A 14924-nucleotide genomic window follows, 5' to 3' on the forward strand; every position below is an offset into this window, starting at 1 on the left:
TAACAGATTTGTTTACATATCTCAATGTTGTGTAACCATGACACAGATTGCTCAGTGTCCTGAATAGCTCCATAGAGTTATTGTAGGGAACACAAATGGGAAAGAGAGTGAGAGAGAAGGGCACTTGGGGGGATCTAAAGCTGTTTGAGGTCTGGGAGTCCAGCCAGCTGTGGTGTGGTGAGGTTGTCTTCCCCAGGCTCAACAGGCTCAATCGTTGTTCATCCAGACATGTCTGAAAAAGAAACAGTTAGAGGGAGACAGCACATTTGTTCCATCCATAGTGATTCCTTTATCTCCCTCAAGCCACTGAGCCTGGCTATCCTGTGTGTGTGAGCTGGCCTTGGTGCTGAATGATCTTGTCTTTCTGTCAGCGGCGGTTTCCTCCTGACATCTAGCTTTCTCTTGTGCTGCCGACACATATATATATATATAGTTTTGTTTCATTTTATTTTGTGTAATGAGGTAAAAACACTTAATAAACATTACATGTATCTCTTAATCTTGTGTATAGGAGTTGTGAACTTGTATCTGTATTTTCAGGGAGCCCATGGAGTGCTAGTGAGCCCAGTATTGAGCCCGAGGGTCCTGGAAGCACCAGCGGAGTGGACGACTACCACCGCAATATGTCATGGCTACATGTAAGTTCACACGTACTAATGTGTGTGTGCGTGTGTGTGCATGTGTGTGCATGTGTGTGCATGTGTGTGCGTGTGTGTGCGCGTGTGTGTGCGTGTGTGTGCGCGCGTGTGTGCGCGCGTGTGTGCGCGCGTGTGTGCGCGCGGTTAAAACACATATTTTCATCCTCTTTCAGATAATGATCCTACTGTGCAACCAGCAGAGTTTTATCTGCACCCATGTGGACTATTGTCACCCTCGTTGCTACCAACGTCACAGTCGCTCCTGTGCTCGCCTCGTCCGTGCCATCAAGCTGCTTTATGGAGAGACTGTTGATAGTCTGAGAGAAAACAGCTCCAGCTGTAGCGTAGGCTCCCGTGCCAAGAAGAGCAAGGAGGTGTAAAAATACTGCCGCACAACAGTACTAAACACTGTGATGTATATTTAGAACCAGCAGAATTTACCATACTGAGACTATAGCTGTATTGTAGTGTTTAAACCCATGTATATTTAAACAGAGTTATTCACAGGAGTTCACAGAACTGAATACATACTGTAGCTCCTGTCAGTTTCCTAAACACTAAGGACAGCATTAAACTACAATAAAAGTAATTATCACCAACTTGAGCCACACCAAAGAAACCCTAAAGCAACCAGTAAAAATGTCTTCATTTCACAATATGGGTTTTACCCACATTACTTAATTGCAGGAGTATAATTAACTGTTATCACATGATACAACATAGTTTAATTGAAGTAGTGTATTTTATACTAACAGCATGAACCTTGTGCAGGGCTAAAAAATATAGAAGTAATTGAACTGGTAAAAGAAATAATAATTCTTTTCTCTTGAATAGTTTTAAGGTCTAAATCTAATGTCTCTCTTTCAGTGCTCGGACAAGTCATGTCTGCGGACACCATCTATGAAGAGACGTCCTACTGAGAGCAATGCAGAGGGGAAGAAAGACACAGGGATGCTGAAGTACATTCGCACACAGGTAGACGAATAGTCACATGTGGTTTACTGCTGCAATGGATACGCACCGTAAACCTAGGTAATCCATTACTCATAAAATTGTCTGTCCTGTTTTGCATTTGCAGGTAATGAGTCTGTCACCAGCACCTCTTTCCCTGCTTATAAAAGCAGCTCCCATCCTGACTGAAGATATGTATGGAGACATTCAGCCAGCTGCATGGGAGCTACTGCTCAGTGTCGATGAGCACATAGCTGCTGCTGCAGGTCTGTTTTTGATCCTTCTACATTACTACTACTAATAAGATCATTAAGATAGCTTTTCCCTGCTGTACAGAGGGAATAATACATCAGTACATACAGTAGATGAAAATACACAAATTGCTCATGCATAAGTATAAATGTTTATACATATATTTCATAAAATATGATATTAAAAGTGTAATAAGACAATACAACCTTGAATTTCTGAAGACAGCCAAGTATAAAGCAGTGCTGGGAGCCTGGATTAATATGAGAGTTCTTGTAGTTTGACTATAATAGTATTAGTTGAGCTTTCTGCTAAAAAATGTGAAGTTTCTCTGTAAACTGTACTTATGACGTCACAGTCCTCCATTTCTTTCCTTGTTATATGTCTACTCGGTTATCATACTTTCGTGATCAGTGACCATGAATATATATTCTTTGAGATATATTCACTTTTGGTGTGTAAATCAATCCTTCAGCCTGGATGTCTTTTTGTCTGAGTGAAAGTGTTTTAAATGATGAAAGGTCTATCATGTCCTTATGTCCAGCTGGAGATTTATATGTAATTAACCTAAAAATTAGAACGGCAGGTCAACATTGTCTAAGCTATACTGATTGGATTGCAAGCAACACAGATTTATTTAGAACACTGTATCTGTGAGCAGCTCATCCACATGCAGACATCCACATGGAGGAAGATGTTTGGGTCTCAGTATATTGTTATTAAAACTATTCTTCTCAACTGTTATGTTGGAGAAATTTCAGGACTTTTATTATTTTTGCTGTAATCCACAACTAATATTGCATCATTGTTTTCTCTCTCTCTCTCTCTCTCTCTCGTTCTCTCTCTCATTCACACAATTGCAGCGGCGATGTTTCTGCTGTGTGCAGTAAAGGTTCCTGATGCTGTCACTGAAATGATGATGGCTGAGTTTCAGCATCAGGAAGCAAGTCAAAGGATCAACTCGGTGCTCAAGTTTTACACTGTCTGGAGGTTCCGCTACCAGGTGTGGCCTCGCATGGAAGAGGGAGCGCAACAAATCTTTAAGGTACTAGTCAGTGATAGATTGAGTCTCATTTACCATGAGGGGAAATAAGTAATTAGACACTACAATTATTACTATTTATTTATTTATTTTTATTTTTTTTTGTTACTTACCTAACATACATACACAATGTTACATTGTCTTTTGACTTTGACTTATAAATATGAATAAGTATGTATTCATAAACAAATAAGTTTATAGCAGAAGCTTTTTGGACACCACAAATGACTTGTTAATATTTTTTTAAATAAAGCTGTTGTTCTCAGTTAGATGTAATCAACTAGTGTTTCAGATTCGGCCCATTTCTCTCTGTAAATCGTCTTGAGTTTTGATCTTCAACAAGGTTACAGAATCCCACTGATGAGCTTTAAACTCCTCCAGAGGGATTCAGGTGTGTAGATTTGCTAGGTAAAGTAGGGCCTTGTTGAGTTATATTATTTCTTGTTTCCGTTGATAACAATTTATGCCTCAGTACCATCCGCAGAGAAGAGTTGGTTTACTGTACTTAGATCTTTAGTTCTTTTATGTAGAACTGGGTTTTTATGTAGGAACGGATGTACTGCACCTGGCATGGATAAATCTTGACTTCCCTTGACAATGGTATAAGGTACCTGACATCATACACACAGCGCTTCTTTCTGCAGATATGAATTGTAAGATGAATTATTGAAAAACAGTTCTGCTGCACCAGGGTATATGGTTCTTCCAATTTGTCAAACTGCTTTTATATGTGCAACTCTGTACTTCTTATTTTAGCAGAGGAATTTGGAGAACTCTTTAGGAATTGTGAGTTGTGTGGAGTGAGATGATTGCGATGCAGGGAGTCCTGTAATAATAAATCAGGTTGTTGTTTTTTGGCTGCTCCCTGTTTGGTGGTTGCCAACAGATGGTCTGAAAATCGAACCCCAGCCGTAGTGGTGAGAGCACGGTTTAGTGTTGCTGGACCACCAGGGAACTAAATAGTTCCTGTAATAATGAATCAAAAATACAAGCTAGGGACAAAATTACTAGATCTACTCTGTAATAGAAACCAGGAAAGTTTTAGACTCTTTATAGCATTAGACTTACACAAGGGCAGTTCTTCTCATCTCTGTTTTATGTACAGACTTACTTTCCTTAATTTGTGTGTTTGTCTTATAGATTCCTCCACCAAGCATTAATTTCACTCTGCCATCTCCTATCCTGGGGATGCCCTGTGTGCCCATGTTTGATCCGCCATGGGTGCCAATGAATACAGGAACTGTTCCAGATGCAATCAGTGAAGATCAGTCAGTACGTTTCCCATGCTGGTGCATAAATTATGTCAAAGAAACAAAGAAAAGCAAAAATATTTAGAAATATTTATAAAACAGATAGTTTGGGTTAAATCTGTTTGGCTCACATACAAAAACCCAAACCTTTGCAACCTTTTAAACCAACAAAACTGGATTTTGTGATAGCTGTGACAAAACCAATGTCCAGTGATGTTATAACAGGTAATGTGGTTTTAACAATGCACTTACCTGGAATAAAATTGCTGTCAAGTTTAATATGCTCCTTTGGTCCACTTTCAGAAATCGTTCTCAGCTCGGGCCGTGTCACGTTCTCACCAGCGTGCCGAGCACATCCTAAAGAACATGCAGCAGGAGGATGAAAAGAGGAGACTGGGGCGTGAGGCCAGCATCATCACAGCAATCCCCATCGCTCAGGAGGCGTGCTACGAGCCCACATGCAGTCCTCCACCTGAACAGGAAGAAGAGGGTTAGATCATTACCTGTCTGCCTGCTAGTTAAATAAAGATGAGGAGCTAAAAGCAATCCTGAGATTGGTGTGATGATTCAGGAGAATCCTAAATGTAGCATATATTTAAAAATTTCTATTGCAGTATTTTACAATGAATATTCTTATAAAATAAAAAGGGGCATGGGCCAACGGGACCTCCAATTTATCTGTCCTGTGTAAGTTGTAATGATGTGTTTTGTGGCAACAGAAGATGTGGTAAATCTGGCCTCTCGTCGTCTATCTGTGAGCCCCTCCTGTGCCTCCAGCAACTCACACAGGAACTACTCCTTCCGCCGAGGCTCCATGTGGTCTGTGCGCTCAGCAATCAGTGCTGAAGGTTAGCTATTCGTTGTCAGTGTTCAGTAGAATATAAAAATGATCAAATAGGATATAAGCAAATCCTGGTGCAGAGCCTCGATTTTATTAAGCATTGTGCGATGTTTTTAGTGTTTTTATGATTATTGTAAATTATTTTTAAGCATCATGAATACATTTTTGTAATGCAATGAATATCTTTTTATCCTGATGATGTTGTCTCAGATGACGAAAACACTACAGAACACACACCTACACACCACATGCTGCAGCCGCCTCAGGCTGTGTTCCCAGCATGCATCTGTGCTGCCGTGTTGCCCATAGTGCACCTAATGGAGGATGGAGACATTCGAGACGATGGTGTTGCAGGTATGGTAACCTCACCAAAACCAGATTAGAGTTTTTAATCCTGCACCTATTTGCTAAATGTCCTAAAGACATTGTGACTAATGCCACAGTTATTTTTTCCACCTGTAACATTTTTAATAAATTTTGTTTTTTTCCAAAAACAATAACAATTTCAAATCAGAGACCTGACCAGGGTGAAGAATTTATTGAAGATTAATGAATGAAAGAACGCATTATGAGCAATAGAAGCTCCACAACGTGTCTTACATGTTCCCATATTTGTCAGAATTTATGGCCTTCCTTTGTCTCATGAGCTTTGAGCTTTATTTTGTTTTCTAAATAAATGTAGAAAATACATATTCAGCTTATAAATGTATAAAACATCCATTTGTTAACCAGACAAAAAGTTATAAGTGACACAGTTATTGTTGTATCAACAAACATTTACATAGAAATTCAAAGATATAACTTCTGATAGTGTTACTGAGTTTAAGTGCTAATGCTTGCATCGTTATTTTGATCACTGGGTATATAGTGAGTGCCGTGGCTCAGCAGGTGCTGTGGAACTGTCTGATTGAAGACCCAGCTCTTGTTCTCCGACACTTTCTAGAGAAACTAACAGTCAGTAACAGACAGGTAAGACATGATTATACGTCATTCTACAGCAGTAAATCCAGCAAGGTTATAGTATACAGTTTTGTTGCTATAGTGTCTAAGCAGGTTTGTTGTCTTTTTTAGGATGAGCTGATGTATATGTTAAGGAAGCTGCTCCTTAACATTGGGGATCTTCCTGCACAAACCTCACACATCCTCTTCAACTACCTGGTAAAGATCAGTTGTTTAAATCAGTGAGAAATATAGAAGTCTGAAGTCTTTGAAATGTGAAGACTGTTTGCGCTTTTTACTCAGGTGGGTTTAATCATGTATTTTGTTCGGACACCGTGCGAGTGGGGAACGGATGCTATCTCAGCGACACTGACCTTTCTGTGGGAGGTGGTAGGCTACGTGGAGGGCCTCTTCTTTAAAGACCTGAAACAGACCATGAAGAAAGAGCAGTGTGAGGTGAAACTGCTGGTCACTGCCTCTATGCCAGGTAGAACATTTTACTGTGACGACATTGGAAAGCAGACAGTGTCTGTAAAAGCATTTCATGACAAAAAAAGGTTTTGATGTCTTTTGTGCATATAGGAACAAAGACTCTGGTGGTTCATGGACAGAATGAGTGTGATATTCCTACACAGTTACCAGTACATGAGGATACACAGTTCGAAGCCTTGCTCAAGGTAACTATTAGTTTTAGGTTACAGTCAAATGTCGGTACAAGTAGACGAAGGAAGACGTCAAAGTGTCAGGATAGAAAACTCAAAGCAAATATGCCTTGAAAACAGAACATGCACAACGAAACAAATGGGCGAAGAGAAAAGTGCTTTTTTTTTTCAGGAAAGGCAAATCAACTCAATGTCATGGCCAGCAAACAGACTGGATCTCAATCCAATTGAAAATTTATGGTGGAAGTTGAAAATACCGGTCCAAGATAAGGCTCCATCCTGCAAATCTGATCTGTCAACTGTGATTTGAGAAAGTTGGAACAGGATTGATGGGGAATATTGTTTTTCATGTGTCTATGCCTCAAGTCTATGCCTCAAGTCTATGCCTTAAGTCTATGCCTCAAGTCTATGCCTCAAAGAATTCAGGCAATCATAAAAGCCAGAGGAGGAGCTACTATTTGTACTTTTTTTTTGCCGATGATTCCATATTTTTTCCCTCAACACTGAGTGATTTCATACTTTCTTCCTCTACTTGATCTGGAAAAACACATGCAATTAATAAAAATAGTAAATGATTTTGTAAAGCCATAATGTTACGCTAATGAGCAAAACCTTTTTTGTGCCATATCAGTGATTTTTGTGTTTGCTATGATGTAAAAAGTCTGAGTGAATTTCTTCCAAGCATGTTGATTCCATATTTTTTGCCAGGGGTGGTATCTTACGAGATAAAGGAGAAGCAGTGTGTGCTCTTTGGCATAGATCATGTGCACTTTACTGTACCTGCACCACTATTATCATTCCTCAAATTTCTCACGTCACTGGACACCCCCACGTCTAGTCACCAACAGTTGCTGTGGCTCATGTCACTAGCTGTCGCTGAAAATGGAAGCTGTCCAGCATATTATTTTTACAATTTTCATACTCCTCAAACCGTTCAGTGATCCCTTTTGCCCTATGGATCCATCAGGAGAGAAATGTTCCCTCATTGGGTAAATGTGATTAGTCAGAGGAACTTTGTATTGATTTGCAGTGACTCCTGCCTCTAAGGGGGTATGAAGGTACAAACCTTGCCAACAAACACAAAATGCCCCACAGCATTACACAGTAATTCAATTCCAACTGCATTTCCATTCATTTGTCACCCAACATGTTATTAATCTTTGCACTGCTCCAAAACCAAAACAATGAAGATTAGAAAGGGAATTTATATTGTATATATGGACTCAATTATCTGTATAAACAAAGTAGATATTAAAGGTTTGCTGAAGATTTGTAGATTACTATCCCAAATGGGTATATATTTGACAATATAACTTGTCATATACCTTTACGTTGTACCTAGAATGATATGGATGGTGTTGTGATTTACAGATGAAGAAGCCTTTTATTTTTGTCACATATTAAAGCACAATGAAATGACAAAAAACAGATTTATTGACAAAAGCATGACTACAACAAACAAGGTGAGGACATGATGGTAGAACTAGCAAAGGGAGAACTATGAACAAAAACAGAACAGGGCGTGAACACAAAACTACAGATATTCAACAAAGCTTAGAAATAGGAGCACTAGTTAAGGAAAAACACAAGCCTTGATAAGGTGATAAGGCTATAGGTGACACGGTCCTCTGATTTGCTTGTACTGTGGGAACTATAGTTCATTTTGGTCAAACCTTTTGAATTTTAGTTTTATACATGACACAATAATTGTTGCAAGGACTTGGATCGGATAACAATCCATACATCATTTTGCCTTGAACACTGTTTTTATCAGGAGTGTCTTGAGTTCTTCAATATACCAGAGGCTCGTTCAGCAAATTACTTCCTTATGGACAAGCGCTGGAATCTCATCCACTATGCCAAGGTGTGCATTTCATTTGCTTATCAGTTTCTTTTGTTTTTCACTGTAGCTTTTCCGATTTACTGCATCATTTCGTCTTTTGTAGACATATGTGAGAGACATCTACCCTTTCAGGAGGTCAGTGTCCCCTCAGCTCAACCTGGTCTTCATGGAACCAGAAAAAGGACAGGAGCTCATTCAGAAACAGGTGCACCTTCTTTTTGACATCTTTAATTAAACAGTCCTTAATGAATTAAGATTATAAATGTCACTTACTCAGGGATATATATTTGAGGAAGTTTAGTCCAGTGTTCATATTTTAGCACCCTTGTGTTTAATAAGATTACCAAAGTGAGCACAATGTCAGTGTTAATAACAGTAACTTCCTTTTGCCAGGTATTCTCCAGGAAGCTGGAGGAAGTGGGCCGGGTTCTCTTCCTGATTTCACTCACCCAGCGCATGCCTGCGATGCACAAACAGTCCCACGTCTCCTTGCTTCAGGAAGACCTTTTGCGTCTTCCCTCCTTTCCACGCACAGCCATAGATGCAGAGTTCACTCTCTTCAGTGAGCCTCTGGGTAGCTATTCTAAAATTATTTGCATATATACACATTATGGCCAAAAGGTTGTGGTTACCTGATCATTACAACCATATTTGGGGACTCTCAAGAATGTTTCCTCAAAATTGTAAGACACAGATGTATAGAATTTCCCTGGGTGCAAAACAAGCTCCATGAAGGCCTGGATTGTTGAGGATAGAGTATAAGAACTCAAGTATCCTCACCTACTGAACAGCTTAGAGATGACCTGGAGCTTCGACCCTGCCCCAGGCTTCCCCACTCACCATCAGTGCCTCAGCACATTAATGCTCTTGTGCCACACAAATCCAGACAGTTACTTCCCAAAACCAAAACAGAAAGCCTTCTGGAGATTAAAGTGTGGAGATTAAAATAACAGGTGGGGATGTTCAAAAAGCACATATGAATGCTATAGTCAGGTCCACAAACTTTTGCCCATATTGTGCACCTTCACATGTCATCTGACTAAATCTATCATCTGCTAATTAAAATGTATTCAAAAATTCAGGCAAAGAACTCTTTGGCATGGACACTTTGCACAAGGTTTTGTGGATCAAGCTGTTGGAGGAGATGTTTCTGGGCATGCCTAGCGAGTACCCGTGGGGTGATGAGATCATGCTCTTTTTGAATGTGTTCAATGGAGCCCTGCTGCTCCACCCTGAAGACAGTGCCATCCTCAGGCAGTACACCGCCACAGCCATCAACACTGCTGTGCACTTCAACCATCTGTTCTCCCTCAGTGGTTACCAGTGGATTCTTCCCACAATGCTTCAGGTGGGGAACACAAACATGAGCCCTCTATAAAAAGGCTGTATTTAAGCCAGTACTGTAAAATATTCATAAAAATTGTGAAACATGACAGGATGCCCAGTCCACATCCTAAATGTGTTTCCAACAAAAGTGGTATTTAGCATAATCTAGTAATATATGGCCAGCTTGTTAGTTTATTAGCTAGTTAAGAGCATTAATGCATAATATAAATTGCCTGGGATGGGATTTATTTATTTATTTATTTGGCGGGAATGTTGCTCATTAATAAACAGAAAGCAAGTCGTAAATGAGCCTTTGTTAGCCTGACAGACTTAGTTTCAGCTGTTGCACCCTGGCCACTGCTTACAGTGGTAATCTAGGGTTAAAATTAAATAGAGATAAAAAAAACAAAGGAGTAAAAAAAAAAGTAGCACATAAAAATGATACATTCAAATAAAAGTGCAGTTGTTATGACAATATGTGCTTCACAATTTTTGCCTTTTTTGGATCTCCAAGAGCCATTTTTTAATTTTAATTAAATTTAATTTTCCACAAGATTTAGGAGTGTTTTTTATGGGAATTGTTGTAAAATCCTCTAGATGTGCATTTGTGAGGTCAGGCACTGATGTTGGACGAGAAGGCCTCCACTCTAATTCATCCCAATGGTGTTCTCTCTAGTTGAAGTGCAGGCCAGTCAGTTTCGCTCCATCAAACTCGCTCATCCATATCTTTTTGTACCTTGCTTTGTGCACTGATGTGAAGTCATGTGGGACTTATTGAACTGGTGGTAACTTATCACGGTACCACGGTTGAATTCACTGAGCTCCTGGGAGTGATCCATTACTTCACAAATGTTTGTAGAAGCAGTCTGCATGGCTAGGTGCTTGATTTTATACACCTGTAGCCATGGAAGTGATTGGAACACCTTTATTCAATGATTTGGAGGTGTCGCAAAACTTTTGGCAATATATATTGTATATTCCCTATTACCCAGATATTTCAGTAAATCTGTGACTGCTTCACAAAACTTCAGAAGAACTCAAGTGTGTATTGAAGTAGCTACCTCAAACAGCGGTAACTGATTATTCTGCTTATCTGATTATTATTATTTACTATATCGTGGTTGTTTTCCAGACATACGCCGATTATGAAAGTAACCCATTGCTGCGTCAAGGCATTGAATTCTGCTGCCGTCAGTTTTACATTCTCCACCGCAAACCATTCATCCTGCAGCTGTTTGCCAGCGTGGCCCCACTGCTGGAGTTCACTGTGAGAGTTTAAACCTTATAATTCTCATAATTCTACTGCATATCTCATGCTCTTTAATGGTATTCAGTAGAGAGATCAACTGTAGGTATCACCATTTTTATGTTGTGTTGTGGTAGCACTGATTTTTTTCTTCCCTCAGACCTGCACCAGTACTGGACTGTCTAAAGGTGTATCAGCACAGTGCCTGTTTGACTTGCTGGTGTCCCTGGAAGGAGAAACAGCCGACAGTTTGGATGCTTTGGAGCTTGTCAAAGCAGAGAAACCACTACGTTCTCTAGGTAAAAGATCATGTCACTAAACAATCGGTAGGTTTCTCTTTTAAAACATACTTTTTTCATACAAATTTACTTCCAGATTTTTGCTATGGCAACGAGGACTTAGCCTTCTCCATCAGTGAATCCATCAAGTTGTGTGTAACTGTGGTGGCCTATGCTCCCGAATCCTTCCGAAGGTGAACATCCTAAAATCCAGTAGCCTGTAATAACACCGTGTAGCCTTCCTTTGTGTCAGTACCAATAATGTCAGTGGAATATAATGGTATTTGTGTGTCTCCTCTTCCAGTCTACAGATGCTGATGGTTCTCGAGGCACTGGTTCCTTGTTATTTGCAGAAGCTGAAGAGTAACAGTCAGGCCCTGGAGTCAGTGTCTGTAGCCAGAGATGAGATCGCAGCCATAGCTGCACTGGCCACTTCTCTTCAGGCTTTGCTCTACAGTGTTGAGTCCCTGACACGGTTTGTTCCTCTTATCTTTTTCCCACAACGCTACCCAATGCTTCACAGACATGATTTCATGATGTCTTGTTAGCTTGTGTTTACTATTGAGAACATTTGAAAGTGTCTGCTCCAAGTTTCTAGTCATAGTTTATTTGGAAACTGGATTAACTTTATAACATGCTATTCAGGAAATTATTTTTGTTGCCCTAAGCATGAATTTCTGAAGGTTTCTTATGTTTCTAGTTTCCACCTGCCCTGCTTTTTTGTAGCTTTTCCCCCATCAGCAATGGTTTCAGCTGTGACTTCAGCTTGAATGTATAATGTATGAAGTTCCCTGTGATATCTATAATCTGATTTTATACAAAATAATTTTCTTGAAAAAAGTAGCCAAATAGGGGGCACGGTGGCTTAGTGGGTAGCACGTTCGCCTCACACCTCCAGGGTCGGGGTTCGATTCCCGCCTCCGCCTTGTGTGTGTGGAGTTTGCATGTTCTCCCCGTGCCTCGGGGGTTTCCTCCGGGTACTCCGGTTTCCTCCCCCGGTCCAAAGACATGCATGGTAGGTTGATTGGCATCTCTGGAAAATTGTCCCGAGTGTGTGATTGTGTGAGTGAATGGGAGTGTGTGTGTGTGCCCTGCGATGGGTTGGCACTCCGTCCAGGGTGTATCCTGCCTTGATGCCCGATGACGCCTGAGATAGGCACAGGCTCCCTGTGACCTGAGGTAGTTCGGATAAGTGGTAGAAAATGAATGAATGAAAAGTAGCCAAATAAAGACCACTACATAAATCTACATTTATGGCTTATGCTGAGCAAACATAGATTTATTTAATTAACTGAGCAATTGAGGGTTAAAGGCCTTGCTTATAGCAGTTGTTGTTCTTGGGATTTGAACTCACAACCTTCTGGTCAGGACTACAACACCTTAAAGACTGAGCTATTATTTCCCTACCACAAGCTAACGCTTTATTTCTAAATCAAACAATCCATTTTATTTACTTACAAAGGTAAGAACGTATTTGTTGTGTAACAGTTTGGATGTTGATGATACTAATGATAGTTTGCTGTGCATTTTGTTGATTGTTCCTCAGACCTATGACTGCACCTCAGATGAGTCGCTGTGATCAGGGCCATAAAGGAGGAACTGCTGCCAACCACACAATGTCTGGGGGACCAAATGCCAGGTCAGACCTGTTCTCTGAGCATAATATTCTGATACAGTTTACTATACTATACCAGTCTTTAATAGGTTAAAGTTGTGAAAAGTAACAACCTATGCACAGAGATAACCTGCACCTGTTGGAGGAGGGTCAGGGCATGCACCGGGAGGAGCTGGATGAGCGCATCGCCCGGGAAGAGTTCCGCCGGCCTCGAGAGTCCCTGCTCAACATTTGCACGGAGTTTTACAAACACTGCGGGCCACGACTAAAGATCCTACAGAATGTGGCTGGAGAACCCAGAGTCACAGCCCTGGAGCTTCTGGATATAAAGTCTCATATGAGGTATGAGAAAGAGAGGAGGAAAGAAGGATTGCAGTGACTTCTACCTCCTGTATATGTACAATTACGGTCACATACACCTTTCAGAATCTACAAAATGTTTAAAGCAATAATACATCAGTTTACACAATTAACCAATTTAGTTTACATACAAGTTGTTACCTAGATAATCAGTGATCATATTTATGTTTTTTGATAGTTGTTCGTGTGTCTGTTGTTGAGCAGTTAGACGTCCCTCTTATTTAAAAAAAAAAAAAACTTAATAATTGTAAGTATTTTGTCCTTTTTGAAACGTGTAAATATCTAATGTAGTTTCTGAAGAGCAGGACTAAATAATAAAAAAAAATATCCAGGTAACCACATACAATATTAAGAATTCAGTGTATGGGAACTTTTGAAGTGGTTCATTTGTGTAAATTCAGTTATTATTTTGTCTCATGAACAAAGGAATGATAAGCATAGAAAATATGTGAAAATATGTAAGCCAAAGTGCTTAATGTTAATGCTGGTGGTGTGATTATTGTTTTTTTTCCATAAATGGAAAACTTGCTATTGACAGAAACAATAGTGGAAAGAATACTAAACTGCAGTACTTTAACTCACTGACTTGACTGCAACTGTGGTAATAATTCACTTGAGTAAAAGTCATGGATATGAAAATTACTCAAGTAAGTAAGTAAGTCATTTGGTGACAAACTCCCTGTGCTGAAGTCAACACCACTTCCATTTTCAACAATTTATAGGAGAAGATAACATTTCCTTGCTAGCTACCTTAAGCTAACTTAATGCTCTTATGATTGTTTGCTCACGTTAATTTATACTTGCTTCTAGCTATATTATTAGCTATTAGCATTTTAGCTTACACATTCTCCCGAGCTTTACCTGTAGGCTGTAGAGATCTAGATATATTTAGATATCTCGAAGTTAAATACAAGCTGTAAAACATTAGACCTGACTTGCTAACATGGCTCACTCAGCTAGCTATTGGTTTATCTAGATATATTTAGATATCTCTAAGTTAAATACAAGCTGTAAAACATTAGACCTGACTTGCTAACATGGCTCACTCAGCTAGCTACAGTATTAGCTTTTATACATTGGAAGGATCAGTGTACATCAACTAGACAGGACAACAGAACAGTGTATTTTTAAAGTTGCCCACACTTTCTTTCACTTGCCTTTAATTACTTAAAAAAAACTCCAAAGATGATTTAATTATACTTCAAAATACTGATAAAGTAAACCATGTACTTGTGGAGCAGAATCAGAAATGTAAATACCCAATTAGAACACAGGTAACATGATCTTTTCTGATCTAACAGGCTGGCAGAGATTGCACATTCGCTTCTAAAGCTGGCACCATATGACACTCTGACCATGGAGAGCCGTGGCCTGCGCCGCTACATCACTGAAATGCTGCCCATCACAGACTGGTCATCAGAAGCAGTGCGGCCGGCTCTCATCCTCATCCTCAAGCGCCTGGACCGCATGTTCAACAAAATCCACAAGATGCCCACGCTCAGGTGCGCCCGCCCACAAGCTCTGTACTCCAGGTCTGTCCACTTTTCCTCAGTTGCTGTTTCTGCCTGTTTCTGCCCCCCACCCTCCCTCGCATCTCTCTGAGATGCGGAGCTCATCGTGGTCACCGTGTTTTGGTGCTGTGTGCTTCGTCTGTGCCCACAGCTTTCTCTGTAAGGTGTGTTTG

At 40.1% G+C, this 14924-nt stretch overlaps 1 protein-coding gene across 7 annotated transcripts in view; it reads left to right on the forward strand.

Moving 5' to 3' along the window:
• The window catches only part of LOC132844759 (protein unc-80 homolog), a 52328-nt gene that overhangs the window by 23319 nt on the left and 14085 nt on the right, over window positions 1–14924 (forward strand). For 5 of the 7 annotated variants that reach the window (XM_060868555.1, XM_060868551.1, XM_060868553.1 and 2 more), the window contains 24 exons: window positions 541–638; window positions 812–1012; window positions 1506–1613; window positions 1717–1855; window positions 2702–2883; window positions 4021–4152; window positions 4434–4620; window positions 4850–4978; window positions 5182–5325; window positions 5840–5940; window positions 6043–6129; window positions 6214–6397; window positions 6493–6587; window positions 8347–8436; window positions 8519–8620; window positions 8809–8989; window positions 9498–9763; window positions 10874–11008; window positions 11148–11286; window positions 11363–11459; window positions 11570–11740; window positions 12812–12904; window positions 13004–13222; window positions 14542–14772. In XM_060868555.1, coding sequence (XP_060724538.1) covers window positions 541–638; window positions 812–1012; window positions 1506–1613; window positions 1717–1855; window positions 2702–2883; window positions 4021–4152; window positions 4434–4620; window positions 4850–4978; window positions 5182–5325; window positions 5840–5940; window positions 6043–6129; window positions 6214–6397; window positions 6493–6587; window positions 8347–8436; window positions 8519–8620; window positions 8809–8989; window positions 9498–9763; window positions 10874–11008; window positions 11148–11286; window positions 11363–11459; window positions 11570–11740; window positions 12812–12904; window positions 13004–13222; window positions 14542–14772 — 3511 coding nt within the window. The remainder of the gene's footprint in view (window positions 1–540; window positions 639–811; window positions 1013–1505; window positions 1614–1716; window positions 1856–2701; window positions 2884–4020; window positions 4153–4433; window positions 4621–4849; window positions 4979–5181; window positions 5326–5839; window positions 5941–6042; window positions 6130–6213; window positions 6398–6492; window positions 6588–8346; window positions 8437–8518; window positions 8621–8808; window positions 8990–9497; window positions 9764–10873; window positions 11009–11147; window positions 11287–11362; window positions 11460–11569; window positions 11741–12811; window positions 12905–13003; window positions 13223–14541; window positions 14773–14924) is intronic. The other 2 variants (XM_060868552.1, XM_060868557.1) reach the window with 1 other exon arrangement.

This window comes from Tachysurus vachellii, chromosome 4, assembly GCF_030014155.1.
Source record: "Tachysurus vachellii isolate PV-2020 chromosome 4, HZAU_Pvac_v1, whole genome shotgun sequence".
In the NCBI taxonomy this organism is placed as follows: domain Eukaryota; kingdom Metazoa; phylum Chordata; class Actinopteri; order Siluriformes; family Bagridae; genus Tachysurus; species Tachysurus vachellii.